Source organism: Myotis daubentonii, chromosome 13, assembly GCF_963259705.1.
Source record: "Myotis daubentonii chromosome 13, mMyoDau2.1, whole genome shotgun sequence".
NCBI classification, from domain to species: domain Eukaryota; kingdom Metazoa; phylum Chordata; class Mammalia; order Chiroptera; family Vespertilionidae; genus Myotis; species Myotis daubentonii.
The window spans coordinates 30,678,552-30,694,501 of NC_081852.1; the positions used below are offsets into that span (position 1 = coordinate 30,678,552).

Genomic DNA, 15,950 nt, shown 5'->3' on the forward strand with positions numbered 1-15,950 from the left:
TTCATTTGCATTTTGATAAGGACCTATCAGTGACCTAAAGGACAGAATCTCTAATTGTGGACAGAATGAGGGAGAGTTTTCTTTGACATTAGAGCACTTCCTGGTTGACGGATGAGAGCCTCTCAAGTGACATCTGTTGAGGCCACTCATTAGAACACCCTGATCTGTCCTTTCCTGGCAGAGAGACGCTGGCTGCCTGCTGGTGCTGCAGTGTAGCAGTCTTTTTTTTTTTTTTTTTTAAATGCTTAATCATTTTTTTATTTTATTGTTGACAGTATTACAGATGTCTCCTACCCGCCCCCCTCCCCTCCACTTTTACTCCCTCTGCCCAGCCCCTACCCAAACCACTAGGTCTTCACCACCCTATTATTCGTGTCCATTATCTATGTATATAAAAGATCTTTGTTTTATCTCTCCTCGTCCAATCATTGTTTTTTTTACATAAGAAACAGTAGAGTCAGAGGTACATGTCTTGGTAGCCAATGATAGTTGTATTTTTTTAATCCTCACCTGAGGATATGTTTTTCTAAAATTGATTTTAGAGAGAGAGGAAGGGAGAGGGAAATAGAAAGAGAGAGAGAGAAACATTGATCAGTTGCCTCCTGTACACAGCCTGACTGGGGATTGAACCAGCATCCTAGGTATGTGCCCTGACCAAGAATCGAACCTGTGACCTTTTGGTGTATGGGATGCTCCAACTGAGCCACACTGGCCTGAGCAATGCTAGTTTTATTTATTTTCTCTAATGGTGACCATGTCATAGAGAAAATTCATGTTCATGTAGAAATGCACAAAGATATTGGGTCTTTGGCAGAGGGCCCAGATCAGCTAGTTATTAGAATAAAAGAGAACAAGGAATAACGTCTAATACATCTTGAAATATTGAAAGGCTCACTAAGCATTTGGCACGAGGTAATCGGCAGGCCTCAGACTGTAGGATAAGTTCTGGGGAGGAAGGTGAGAGTGGGTGATGTGCCACTCTCCTGTTCTGTCTTGTATTTCCCACAGTGGCTTTAAATTTACTAAAGGAATGGTTTTTAGCTTTGCAAAGTGGAGAAAATCTGATTTTCAGGACAGCCTAAGTTGGGGTACTAAAAATTATTCCCTTCTTTGAAGCCAGGGAGTCACAGCTACGTATTGTCCTTTATAGAGCAGGAGGGTGCTCTACACATTGGGAGTATACAGGTAAGGCAACTGAGGCCCAGTGAAGACTTATAACTTGTAATGTAGTTCTGCTCTGTCAGCTCAGGCTTGGATGGTAGACTGAGTGTGAGTAGGTTTTACAATGGAGGAGTAGAAGCCAAATTCATAATACCCGCGTTTGGAAAGCTCCAGGTTTCCTGAGAGAAGCTGACTTTCTCTGTTTGCTCCTCGAGTGTTATTGGGTTTGTGATGCCCTCACATTGGTAACTGTTGAGTGACAAGTAGGGGGCTCCATTCCCAGGCCCTGTTAACAATTCTTATTCAGCAGTTTGTGAATCAGACTGGTCTGGATATGAATCCAGCACAGACACTTAGCAACTTTATAACTTTGGACTTGTTTCTTTGTTTTTCTGAGTCTCAGTTTATCCATCTGTAAAGCAGAGTTAATATCACTAATGACTCCGGAAGTTTGTGAACATTAAGTGAAGGAGTGCACACATAAACTTATTACAGTGTTTAGCACAAAGGGAGTCAGTGGTCCTAGGTAGTATCCACTTTTGAATCTATTTAAGTGATGTTGGAACAGGCAGAAATGGACACATTAGATCTCTGCTGGACATTTCTACATGCAGTCACAGACCCTGTTACTTTTTCTCAACTATAATGGCCACCTAGCACCTGCCTGTTTTAGAAGAGAATGTCTCCTGGCGCCTCCTGCCTTTGACTAGAGGAGCTTTGGCGCCAGAGCAGACACAGGCCCACACAGGGAAACACTCACACATGCACATGGACGGATCCGGCGCCTTAAGGCTGGAAGGCTTCATGCTCACCCTTGCTTCAGTGTGTGTCAGTCTGTGGGGTCATCAGAACCTGCCATTGTCTCAGGAAACAGGGCTTCTCCTTCTGTCAGGGTGCCAGGCTGTGCTGAGAGACTGGACATGTCAGTGGGCTTTAATTGGTTGCTGTGTGTAAGGCTTTCCTTCCGGCAGCCTGACTATGGAATTAATAGCACCCAATGCTAATTTTTGAATCTGAGTTCCTGCCAGGCCTCTGTGCTTGCAAGTCTGAGACCCTAGTATAACCTACAGTACATCTTTCCCTCTCTGTCGAGTATAACCACCTTACATTCCTATCCAAAACCATGCTTATTCCCTACAACCGATTTTAAATTTAACTATTTTTAGACTCATAGATCTAGAAAAGGCTGTTTTAGCCAGATGTCCACTTTCACTATAGTTAAAGAAGTTAGAATGAGAAGAGTTCAGACAGTCTTATTTCTTACTTGACCATTGAGCTGAGGCCCAGAGAAGGGAAGTGACTTCTCCAGGATCACACAGCAAAGACTTGATCTAGCCAGACATCAATTCAGGTATTTTCATTCCTAATCCAGAAGTCTTTCTAAACTGTCTTCTGAACTGCCTTTAGCAGACCACAATTCTGGCCCAGTGGTTTCCTCGGTATATAACACTGGAACCCCATTTTTATTTCCCTGAACAAAATCTACAATGTAATATCTGAGTGTATGGCTTTTGGGGGTCTATTAAACTGGAATTATTCAGTTCAAAAATTAGAAGGCATAAAGATTCAAAGCCTGTGTATGAAAACTTTCCATGTTATTTGAAAGCTGCTACCCTTGTGAGCTTGATTTAACCTCTTTTGAAATATCCCCCAAGAGCAGGGAAATAAAAAATTCATTTCAGAAAATTTCAGCCTTTAAAATATTTTGTCAGAAAATTTTGTTTTTAACGGTATTTCAAAAGATGGCATTAACTATGTGGAGCATATCCAGTGAACAAAGACAAGTTTCAAAGACTCTGATTCTTCAGATCAGAGTGGAGAATTCTGTGAGGATTTAGAGAAATAAAATGTACACTGACTGTCCATATAATGGGATCTGGACTTGATGTACATTCAAAATCCAAAGCCCTGGACTGTATATCAAGGAAGTAGCAAAGGGCATCATTCTAGCCAACCATGGATAGGACCAAGCTAAGTTCTGTATTTTGGAGGTGTGCCCCCATCTCACTGTCCATGGTCCTGAAACCCGGACTTCCCTTTTGGAAACCATAGTATCCCTTCTGAACTTTCCTGGGCAAAATAATCACTGTCAGTCTCCTTCAATCATCTTTTCCATCCTGATTTAGAAAGTATGGTTTTTACATCATTCTAGGAGTATTAGAAGCATGTCTTATGTTTCACAATTAATCTAATGAATCCCTTACACATTTGATGATCCTGTCACACAAGCAGTTTTTCCCTTTGAAGTTGAGAGCACAGTCATCTCCCTAGGCCTCTGTCTCACCAAAAACTCTGTTACATGGATTTAGTGGATCCATAAAGAAACATGGCAGAGCCCCTAGACTTGGCCGCAAGCAGTGTTTCTGACTATTATTATGATGTTTATGATTATGTTATCATGAACATTACTCAATATTTCTCTGTATATTCCTCAATTCAAAGTAACTATTAATCTTGTTGAGCCTGCATTTCAGTTAACAGGGTGGCCCCAACTCTTTCAGGAAAGTTTCTTACTGATCTATGGGGATGGAGGCTATGTATGTTTGGCTCTTCTTATCTCCTACTTTCTCTTTTCTGTAGAAAATCCACTTTTATGCTCTGTGAAGAAATTCAGAAATCAAGGTGAATGATTTATATTAACAGAGCCATCTAAAATAAAACATATATTGTTATTGCCACACCCTAGTATGATTACTTACTTGGTAGACAAACATACCCCTACGTATTTGTTTGTTGGTGAAGATGTATTCAGTGTTTCTTTGAAGGTCTGGTAGTAGCACTGCTACCTACCATCCCTGTTAGTAATAATAATAATATTTGTAATTCTAACTAATACATCTATAGTGTTTAGTGTATGCCTGGGATGTTTTTCAGTGTTTTGCATATATTAACTAATTTATTCCTCACAACATCCCTATTATAATTCTCATTTGATGGATAAAACTGAGGGACAGAGAGACTAAATACTTTTCCTAAGGTCACACACATATGATTAAGCTTAATGTTAACATTAGCCCAGTTATTGAGTCTATAAACAGTGGGAGGATTGGAAGTCTGGGTGACATCCTGACTTCCCAGACTACTGTCAGGTTTTAGAGAACCTGGGGTCTCCTTTGTTCAGCTTGGAGGATATGACTGATAGGAGCTAAATATTCCTGTATTCTCCAGGCAGGTTGTGGTCATAAGTCATGGATGTGAGCACAAGGAAGTAAGTAATGCTGGTTTGTATCAGTGCAGTCATCCACATCGATACAAACAAAGTCGTGGCAATGTGTGTGTGTGTGGGGGTGGCCCACAGGGGACTGAGGGTTAGACTGCAGGGGCATTGGTGTGGTTAGGACAGCGGTTCTCAACCTGTGGGTCGCGAACACTTTGGGGGTCGAATGACCCTTTCACAGGGGTCTCCTAAGACCATCGGAAAACACATGTATAATTACATATTGTTTTCGTGATTAATCACTGTGCTTTAATTATGTTGAATTTGTAACAATGAAATTGGGGGTCACCACAACATGAGGAACTGTATTAAAGGGTCTGGGTCGCGGCATTAGGAAGGTTAAGAACTGGGTTAGGAGGTTGTGAAAATGCTGGGTAACCAGCATGTTTAGAAACAATGTCCATGACAAGAATGAAGGTGTGGAGGAAGCAACTTCATCACCTGGAGTTTTTAATGCCTGAATTCATCTCCCAGCTTTATAGGTTTTGTTCTGGAACTGTCTTTGTGTGTTTAGCTGTTTTAAAAATTTGCTTTTCTTTTTCTCTCTCTCTTTCCTTCCTTCCCATCCCCATTTTCTCCTCCCTTGGTAGCCTTCACATGGTGACAAGACTTCTAATCCCGAAGTCCTGAAATGGATGAATGATTTGGCTAAAGGTCGCAAACAACTCAAAGGTAAAACCAGCCAAGGGTCTCTTTTCTGAGAAAAGAAGCAGTTAAAATAATGACAATGTGCTTTCTGAGAAAAGCAGCAGGTAAAGTAACGACAAATGTACTCTAGGGCATTTTTTAAATTCTGTTTCAACTGTGCCCCCTTTAACCTTGTCTCCCACCGAGATTGGAGGCCCCATTTTGAAAATGAAGGGCTCTGGGTCTCCTTCATTGTTTGGGCCCATTTAATAAATCTTTTATAAGGAGGCTGAGGAACTCCAGACTCCCAAGTGGAATGATGCGCTTCAGTGCCAGGCACATTTCAGTATGTGGAGCATTAACTTCCCTGGGTTATTGGATTCTTGGATGTTAGAACCAGAAGAGGTCTCAGCAGTCATTTACTTCACGTACCACGTTGCGCAGATGAGGGCATTTATGCCCACAGTTCATGTAGCTGGGAAGTGGTGAGCTAAGCGTAAACCTCAGTTCTCTTGCCTCATAATCCAGTGTTGTTCTTTCTCTGGAGATGGTGGTGTGAGTGTTAATTAAGTCTAAAATCGATTTTAAAGGACTGTAGTTATTTACCAATAATTTATTTTCTTCCTCTCTCCACATTCACTTAGTACTTAGAAACATGGGAGATTTTCCACATTTCTAGAAGTATGGTGATTAAAGAATTGAAAGGGCATAATAATTCAGTGGTGTTAAACTGTAATGATGTAGCAGATTTATAAAATATGCAGTGTTTAAACACCACGTCAGTATCTCACTAAAAGCAAACATCTAACAAAGAACATGCGCTATGTAATTGAGAAATCAATCTAAATAGCCTCGCTCAAACAACCAGTCCCCTAACATATTCTGAAATGTAATTCCCTGATAAGTCCCAGGTGGCTTTTTAAATTATGTAGGTGTATATAAAGCCATATGGCAATAGCGGTGGTTCCTGGATCGTAAGAGCTGGCATTAGACAAACTATGACGTCTCTGAAGTGGGGGCTGGCACTTGCACATCCCCTTTCCCATCCTTTTTGCATGTCCTCTGACATTTGCATGTGTAATGCCTTCTAAAAGTACTTGAGTTTCCACAGGGGCTCCTAATCACTGCAAAACTTTCAAAACCCAAGTAAATGAATCTACAAGTGTAGAATTTCAGCTGCTACAGTAGGTAACAGGTGAAAACTTTGGGGCCAGGTACCACTGGTCTACCTTCAGAACTCCTACATTAACATGTAAACCACTGAGTTGCTCCCACACCTGATCCTTCACCTCCATGAGATCCCAGCCTCCATGAGGTCCCTCTGCGTTCACGTCACTGGGAGCTAATGCTGTTAGTCCTGGTATCAAGACTGCCCTTACCCTATGGAAAGCCATTGTCAGCACTCTTCATTTCTGCTGACTTGGCATAAGGAGTGGGAATTCCTCAAAGTCTCTGTGCTCTTATAAGGGCCAGTTACCTTGCTCATGGTAACTCCTGGCATTTCTCTTAGAACTAAAATTGAAGCTGTCGGAGGAACAAGGAGCTGCTCCCAAAGGCCCACCTAGAAACCTGTCCTGTGGGCAACCCACGGTCCCCAGAGAAGGGAGGCCAGAAGCTGTGGGCCCTGAGCCAACCTCCTCAGGAGAGGAGACTCCAGACGCCGTGTTGACTTGCTTGGAGAAGAGAGAGCAGCTTCCCTCTGAGGACGATTCTAAGGTACCTCGCCACCTCTCATGGGACCAACACTGCACAGTGGTTTTGACCGCTTGGATTGTGGTTTTGACCAAAGTATCAGAGCATTCTGGCACCACATACACATCTCTGGGGAATGGCTCTGAAATTTCAGTCAGATGAGTTCCTAGCGTCATTGGCCATGACCTGTGGGTGTCGCCACATGATTCCAGGTTATAGCACTGCCTGTTAATGGGAAGCAAATAGCAGACACAGTGTCTATCATATCCCTTTCTCCGCACCCCCCACCCCGGTTTCCCCCAATAAATTAGTAAATAAACCCAAAACTAGGATCACAATCCCATTTTTCCATATTCCATTAAAAAATAACAAAGCAGGGATGAGGTAGAATTTTACATAAGAATAGGGAGGTAGGGTTTTTAGAGGAGTGTTAGGTAAGATGTCTGATGTCTTCAGCTTTAGACATCTTAGTTTTGAAATCTATGTGACATCCAAATACAGTTGGCAATTAGGTATTTGGATATATGAGCCTGGAGCTCAACAAAAAAATGTATTATATTTTATAAAAAAAACAGGGCAGTTATCATTTACCTGCTTAAACTCTCCTCATCTTGCATATCTATGCTATACTTCACTTATGCCAAGGAACTTTCCTTATGATCCTTCCTGTGTCAACTCTAAGTGTGGTGTGGTTCCCTTTCATTTATTAAGAGTTCCTATCACCGCTTTAATCCTGCTTTATGCCATTTTGTCTCTTATACTGTAGTTTAAACTTCTTGGGTAGAAGGGCTGTCTGTTGTTCATGATACGTAGGTATTGAATAAATATTCCCTGAGTGAATGGACAGATGAATGACCAAACTAGCATATTTAATTTTGGAAGGAATTCTTCTTGAGGAGAGTGCTGGCCCCAACATAAGCCAAATCCTAAATGTTTATCATGTGCACCTGGACTAGTCCTTTACATTGGGACATGTGATCTATAAGTGGAAATGGGCCCAAGGCCACCTTATATTTATGAAGTAGTTTTAGACTTAAAAAATTACCAATATATGTTGTGACAAGTGAATAGGTTTCACCCACTCAGCTAACTTATCCTCTCTCCTGCAGATTCTAGACTTTTATGCTAGCCAGTAAGAGGATAACACATCTGTGAGTCTCCTTTCTTCAGTGCCTCTGATGGAATTTCCTGTATTTTATAGTTACCCTGACCACACTTTTAAAGGCAGCGTAGTCAATACCAAAGTCCTAATTCTATGCTCTAGTCAGTTGACTAAGGCACTGAGGGATGAGTTGGGATTGGTACAATATAGAGCAGGACTCAGCACTTGAATGGGACATTTCTAACCATGTATACTTGGCAAGTGAACTAATTATCTGAGATACAACTTGCTCCTCTATAAAATACAGGTAATACCTACTCATATTATTGTGACAATAAAGGGAGATACTAGGTGACTTGTGGGCAGTCGTTCATTGCAGAAAGATTTGAGTGCCTACTATGTATTGTGAACTTTGATACATGCTGGATATAAAAAATAAACAAGATATAGAAGCCATGGTAGGTTCACTGCCTTCATGGAGCTCATGTTCTTCTGGGAGTTTAGATGCAACAACGAATAACTCAAAGTCATTAAAGATTTTGATACGTACTGAGCAAATTAAACAGATGACATAATAGGAAATAATAGGTATGCTTTCTACTTTAATAAGAGTGGTTAAGAAGACCAATAGGTGACATTTAATAAAGAAGAATTAACAAGCTAAGAGAGCAGCAAAGAACATTCTAGATAGATGGAGCTGCAAGTATAAAGGCCTTGGAGGAAGAGCTTTGTCTACTTGTAGTTCTCGAATCTGAAGGCTAGAGCACAGGCTGGCATGAGATGAAGTTAAAGATAGACCCAGGCCCATCACACAGGACCTTTCAGTTGTAGAAAGTATTGGGAAGCTGTTGAGTGGTTATAAGCAGAAAAGTGATTTGGTGTGATTTACATTTAAAAGATCTTACTGATTGCTGCATGGAGAATAAATCATAGGGGAAAGAGTGGAAAAGGGAGAATAAAACAGGTGGCTTGGATTAACATGGTAACCTTGGAGATGGTAAGAAATAGATATATTCAAAGTATATTTGGAACATAAAATCAAAGGACATGCTGAATTACTGGGTAGGAGAAAGTGAAGAAAAGGAAGTATCCAAGTTGGTGATGGTTCATTGGGAGTGGGAGTGACAACTCGAGAGGTCTGTTCTGGACATGTTAATTTTAAGATCTTTGGGGAACAGGTTGACCAACCACCCCAGGTTTCCATGGATTGTGCTAGTTTTAACACTGAAAATTTCATATCCTACAAAACACCTCAGTCCTGGGCAAACTGGGATGGTTGGTTATCCTACTGAGGCATCAGAGTAAAACAGGGACATGCAATGAGAGTCTGAAGATCAAAGAATAATCGAATAGTTCTTCAAATGTCATCTTTGTTTAAGTGGCAATTTATTTTAATTATTTACAATAAAGTATCTTTTGAACAATTTAATAAATGTCAGAAGCCCCTTCAAATAAACCAAGTATCTCTGTGGTAGGCTAAAGTTCAGTCCTTTAGAGAGCATCTGCACTAGCATGTAGGCCTATCTAAAGCCTCAGTATTGCTCCTGAGAGAGCTTTAACATAGTAAACCATGAAGTGGCTATTTCAGCTATAATGTGAGTCCTAAGAGTGAGTCCAGAAGCCACAACACAATCAAAGGGAGGACTGTAAAATTTCAAAGTAGCTAGTATTATTTCTGGCTCAATTAGCTCTTTAGCATTTGATATTATCTCATTAGATCCCACTTTTCCCCCCTTTAATACATTTCATTATTTTTTACATTTAATTTATTAGGGTTAATAAGATCATATAGGTTTCAAGTATAGATTTCTATGATACATGATCTGTATATTGCCTTGTGTGCCCACCAAAGTCAAATAATCTTCTGTTACCATATATTTTGTCTCCTGTACTCTCTTCTACCCTTCCACCCCCTTTGCTCTGGTCACCACCATACTGTTGTCTGTGCCTGCGTTTTAGTTTTGTATCCCACATATGAATGAAATTACATGGTTCTCAGCTTTTTCTGACTTATTTCACTCAGAATAATATTATCAAGGTCCATTCATGTTGTCACAGATGACAGTATTTCATCTTTTCTTATGGCTGAGTAGTATTCCATTGTATATATGTACCACATCTTCTTTATCCAATCCTCTATCTAAGGACACTTTGGTTGTATCCATATCTTGGCCACAACGAATAATGCTGTAATGGACATAATGGTACATATATCTTTGGGAATAAATATTTTCAAGTTTTTCAGGTAGATACCCAGAAGAGGGATTGCTGGATTGTACCAGTTTACGTTCCCACCACCAGTGAATGAGGGTTCCGTTTTCTCCATAACCTCCCCAACACTTATTACTTGTCTTATTGATAATAGCCATTGTAACAGGTATGAAGTGGTATCATTGTAGTTTTGATTTGCATTTCCTTAATAGCTAGTGAATTTGAGCATCTTTTCATGTATCTAGTGGCCATTTGTCTTCTTGGAAGAAGTGTCTGTTCAGGTCCTCTGTCATGTTTTAATTGGGTTGTTTGATGTTGAGTTTTATGAGTTCTTTATATATTTTTGACAGTAAATCTTTGTTTGCAAATATCATCTCCAATTTGGTCAGTTGCCTCTTTTTCCTTTAAGTTACGTGTCTCAGTTTGGGTTTTTGTGTGAGATTACCATTAAGTTTATGAAAAAGAAAGTTTCATATATACAGTAGTTTTTTTAATGCATCTAAAAAACCACCCCCTTTGAAAATTCAGACCTTTACTTCTTCCCCTTATATGTCTTGTACGTTGATAAAAGATACCTATGGGCTATGGGCAATTTCTATCATTCCCCTCCCACTATGTGTCAAAGGAGAACCATTGGTCCAGAATGAAAGGGTGGTTGTGGTAGATAAGTCGTGAATTAACATAGGATACAACAGGGAGGAAAGCAAAGCAAACAGAGAAGTCTGGTCACTTTGGATGGAAGAGGTAGGAAGGTGGATACATAGGTAAATAGGAAGCTATTTAAACTTCTATGCACAATGTACCAGTAACCTGTTGAAAATAGTGCTGAGAGATGGGTCATATAGCAGAAGGGTAATAGAATGCATTAATGGAACAAGACATGGAATTTTTTATTTGAAAAGAGCTTTGAAACTCTAACCTCCTCGTATAGGTAGGAAATTGAGGATTCAGAGAAGTTAATTGCTTATCCAAAATATTTTTGATGTCAGAGCTAGCCAGTAAGCTAGTATATAATCTAAGCATATAGTGATGAAGACCTGAGGTAAATGTTTGTGAATATAATCACAAAGGTCCAGATACAAGACATTTCAGAAGAAAAATCAATAGGTCTTGATCACCCATTGGTTTTTTTAAGAATGAAAAAATAATTAAAGAACAGACTCCTTACCACTTACACATTGAAGATTCCTTCAAAAAGCTTTAAAAACATCTTTCTAAACTAGGACCTATCCTTTAAGAAACTTTTCCTAGAAGAAAATTGGCATGTGCTTTATACATTATCTTATAAATGACTTCCCCTTTTCTAATTACTGTTGCATTATATTTTATAATCCCTTACTTTGGGGATTCAGAACTTTTTTTTACCTGCTAAAAATATCAATGTAATTCCTATGTGAGAAAGGAACAGTAACTAATTTCATGTGTTGTTGTTGTTTTTCCAGGTAACTAAGCAAGACAAGAACCTCATAAAGCCTCTTTATGATCGATGCCGGATTATCAAGCAAATCTTGTCAACGCCTTCCCTGATTCCAACAATTGTGAGTCAGGATGCTTGCATTAACCAGACCTGTACTTGTGCTTTGGAGTGATGTTTGGTTAGGAAGGCAGCACTATGGAAGTTATAAAGGAGCCTTCTTGACAGTATATGCTGCTAAAAAGGCCAGTTATTTTCAAAAACTAGAAGAGTGGTCTCCCTCCACCCCGATACTCTACTTAATAGTGGCTGATGATTAAAACTATTATGAAACAGGAATCTATGGCAACTGTAATATTGGAAGTCAGTTTTAACATTTGTTCCATTGCTTGGGTGAGGAGAACAAACCTTGGATTTCAGTTTGGCATTGTCTAATTTACAACACAGCTAGACAGCCTTTCTATTCTGTTATAAAGTTATATTAGTTAACTTTAACAAGATAATTGGCAGTGTTACTTGATATAATGCAACGTCTGTTTTTGGTACCATCTGACCATCACTGTAAAGATATAAGTAGATTATTTCAATAGAAAATATGACTACTGAAATTGAGTTAGACTACTTTTAATAAAGAATGATTTATGGGAATACAGAACTAGAAAAGCACCACAAACCCTACTCCATCAATATTCAAACAGTCACTTGGTCAATATAAAAGGAAATATTAACAAATATAAATTTAAATATACTTGAGTACCTTTATACTTCCACAGTTTTAAAGACGACAATAGCGATTCATAATCTTTGGAATTTTCTCATTAAGTAAATATAATTTAAAATGGGGTATGATTTTCAGAACTTTTTCCACAAAAAAGTCTTTTGGTTGTGATAAGCATTACCAGAACAGCTTAAGGAATGAGTAACTTCATTTTGCTTTGGCTTTCATAGAACTCTTCCTGAATTTGTCAATTTTCTGAGTATCCTCTGTATTTTATTATGGCCCACACTAAGATCTGATTTAAGTATTTCTGGATGACAAGAGGTGTTTTGCCATCCTGACCCATATAACGTATGAAGCTGTGGCCCAGAAGGTCTGGATAAAAGGGAGGGACTACTAGGCAATGCAGCCCAGATTGTTCCATATCTTGGATGCTTATGCCTTCATTAGCCCAACAAACAGAGATGAACCTGGTGAGCATTTTAGCCCAGCATTGGTATTTCTTTGCTCATTAACTTCTGTAAATTTTTTGATGCAACTGAGGAAGAGTTCCTCTTGGTTTTTCCTTTTTGGTTCTCAGTAGGCATAAGGGCTATCTACTGTTTTCATGGTGTTTATCTATGGCTCCCCATCCTGTTTTTGCTTCCTCAAGAGCAGCAGTCCTCAACCTGTGGGTTGCCACCCCTTTTGGGGTCGAACGACCCTTTCACAGGAGTCGCCTAAGACCATCGGAAAACACATATATAATTACATATTGTTTTTGTGATTAATCACTATGCTTTAATTACGTTGAATTTGTAACAATGAAATTGGGGGGTCACCACAACATGAGGAACTGTATTAAAGGGTCTGGGTCGCGGCATTAGGAAGGTTGAGAACCACTGCTCAAGAGGCACTTAGCATTTTGTGACTTCATTTAACTCTGCCCACAATAAGCAGGAGGAAGAGGACTCTGATGAAGACTGTACACAAAGAAGCCAACAGTTTTCTTTGCCAAATCCAGCATCTTACCTTCCTAGTGGTGATCACCTCACCTACTCTGAGACTGAACCTGTAAGGGTCCTGCTACCAGATGAAAAGAAAGAAATCAAACCACCAGCCCTCTCCATGTCCAATTTACATGAAGCCACCATGTGAGTGTGAATCCTAAAAATGAATGAATGGGGTCACCTTTTAACGCCTTCTGGTCTGTGGTTATATATATATATATATATATGTGTGTGTGTGTGTGTGTGTGTGTGTGTGTGTGTGTATATGAAATTCAGAAGCGCTATTAGACTTTATTTTTTTATATATATATATATTTTATTGATTTTTTACAGAGAGGAAGGGAGAGGGATAGAGAGTTAGAAACATCGATGAGAGAAAAACATCGATCAGCTGCCTCCTGCACACTCCCTACTGGGGATGTGCCCGCAACCAATGTACATGCCCTTGACCAGAATCGAACCTGGGACCCTTCAGTCCGCAGGCTGAGGCTCTATCCACTGAGCCAAACCGGTCAGGGCTAGACTTTAAAAAATGCCATCAGAGAGTGGCCTTCAAAGCATAATCTGGTTGTCTTCTTAACTGGAGAAGTGAGAGGACAATGCCATGCGGAACCAAGGCTCCCTAAAGATGCCATAAATGCTCAGGTTGTTTGCTGCAGTTGCACATCTTTTCCCCGGGGCCTGGCACCAGTCTAATTCTTGCCCTTTGAAAATACTGGACGAAAAGGAATTGAGATCTTGAGTCAATAGTTGTTAAAACCTTTATCATAGTCCACTTCCTTTACAAAAGATGATTTCTCCAGATTGGGAATCCCCTTGACCTTAAGTTAAATAAGCCTCCCTTTGTCTCCTAATGGCCCCTCAGTCAGGAGCTATTTGGTTTTTCATTAGTGGTATCATTATCATCATTCAGTAGAGGGCATTCCTCTTGATCATCTGACCTTCCTTTGGTTTGTATATTACTAGCCAGATTATGAGATTTTCTTTAATGTGTATTATAATGTGGTAACTGTATGCTCCAAGATAGGGATATAATCCCTGCAAATATATGAGGTGAGATTAAAGACTAAAGTATTAATTGAGACTTTAGTGTGCTTGTAGAAGCATTTGGTACATGAATTTCAGCTCACAAATGAGTGACCTTTTTGGAAGCAGAAAATCAGTCTTTCTCTCTCCCTCCCTTCCTTTCATCTTTTCCTTTCTCCCTCCTTTCCTTTATTTGTTGGTTGGTTGGTTAGTTGTTCTAAAGCAGCTATTCTTATTTGGGGTGGTAGACTTTTTTTTGAATGCAATGAAATTTTTTTTAATCAAAATGCCCGGAGTTCAGAGCTCAGAGTTCTGAAACCACACACAAGTTCACCAAATACAATTTCCTGCTCTAAAGTATATGACTTTCTCTCTTGTCCTAGAATGAAATGGGTGGAATTTGCAATGTAGCTTTTTTGGGGATCTTGATTTCATTCTCAAGGGTTTTGCTCTTCTCCCCATACTCTAGTTAAGGATACAGTTTTCTTTAAAATCGTTTCCTCTTCAGTCTATCACCAAATACTGATGAGTATTCCTTCAAAATGTCTGTTTCTTCCACATCGATTTATATGCCCTTTACCTGCACCACTTTTTAAATGGACTCAGTCTGCTTACCTCCTATTTGTCCTTGTCCTCTCTCCTTTCCCATGACATCGTTTTCATTAAGTACTTTCCTCCGTTTTTGTGCCCCCCTATGGTCAGGCTCTACATGTGCCATACTGATTCAAAGGTACCCTTTTAGGCACAACATTTCTGTATCATTATATGCTTTTGCTAAATAGATAAATCTACTCATGATCTCTCAATTATGCCAGAGCTCAGTTATGGCAAATATATATTTTATTTGATATAGGCCTGTACTTCTTGACCATCTCCGAGAAACTAGGGCTGACAAGAAGAGACTTCGGAAAGCCTTAAGAGAATTTGAAGAACAATTTTTTAAACAAACAGGAAGGTAAGTTTGCAGAGGAATATTTTAAGTTAATATTTCCTGGAAAACTATTGTTAAGAATGAACTAAAAGTTTTTAAGGAACAGTGACTCTACGCAAGATATATACAATTCCCATAATGACTTAGACCCAGGATTTGTTTAATGCAACATTCTGATAATCCATTATTAGGTATGTTTTATGGAAGGCTGTAACTATCAAGTATGACATCAGAGTTTAAAAATAAAGGATGAACTCCAAAAATCCCTAACTTTAAATAATAACTATTGAATTTACCTAAACCTTTAAAAAATCTGATTTTTCAGCCCAAATAACTTATTTGTTCTACAAGTTATTCTCTAATTTATTAAATAATTCTTCCTTTCCTTTAAATATCTCTCTTAAACTTTAGGATCTGCCCTTAATTCTTTTATTTCAGGATTTAAGTCAGGATTCTTTCTGCCCCTTCAAAAATATTTAGCTATATCCTCTATTTGTCTTCTCTTTTTCTGTGTTGTCCCAAGTGTCTCATTATGTACTCCATTAATTTCCTCTAAATTTTGGTGTATAGTCAACAAAATTATATACATGGGTTACTGATCTACTTCTGGAAGAGACAGTGACAAATCACTTAACTATCTTGAGCCTGTTTCCATGATGAAATGACTGCACTTCCTGGAATATTTTGGGAAGCCATAGCTGTCATAGGGGTCATCAGTCCTAAATAATAAAGGGTATAATTTTCCCAAAGTCACAAAGTTATTTAGGTGGCAGAGGTGGGAGTCAGTGCTGCACTGGCTCCTTGGTAGTCCTCTCCATCTACACATCCGCCTTTCCTGAACTTTCATTTCAGCAGAATGAGG

The 15,950-nt window shown here is 39.3% G+C and overlaps 1 protein-coding gene across 4 annotated transcripts in view; it reads left to right on the plus strand.

Moving 5' to 3' along the window:
* The window catches only part of FAM13C (family with sequence similarity 13 member C), a 128,198-nt gene that overhangs the window by 108,412 nt on the left and 3,836 nt on the right, over positions 1-15,950 (plus strand). For 3 of the 4 annotated variants that reach the window (XM_059662666.1, XM_059662667.1, XM_059662664.1), the window contains 5 exons: positions 4,969-5,050; positions 6,516-6,721; positions 11,453-11,548; positions 13,079-13,275; positions 15,011-15,112. In XM_059662666.1, the coding sequence (XP_059518649.1) occupies positions 4,969-5,050; positions 6,516-6,721; positions 11,453-11,548; positions 13,079-13,275; positions 15,011-15,112 (683 nt within the window). The remainder of the gene's footprint in view (positions 1-4,968; positions 5,051-6,515; positions 6,722-11,452; positions 11,549-13,078; positions 13,276-15,010; positions 15,113-15,950) is intronic. The other variant, XM_059662665.1, reaches the window with a different exon arrangement.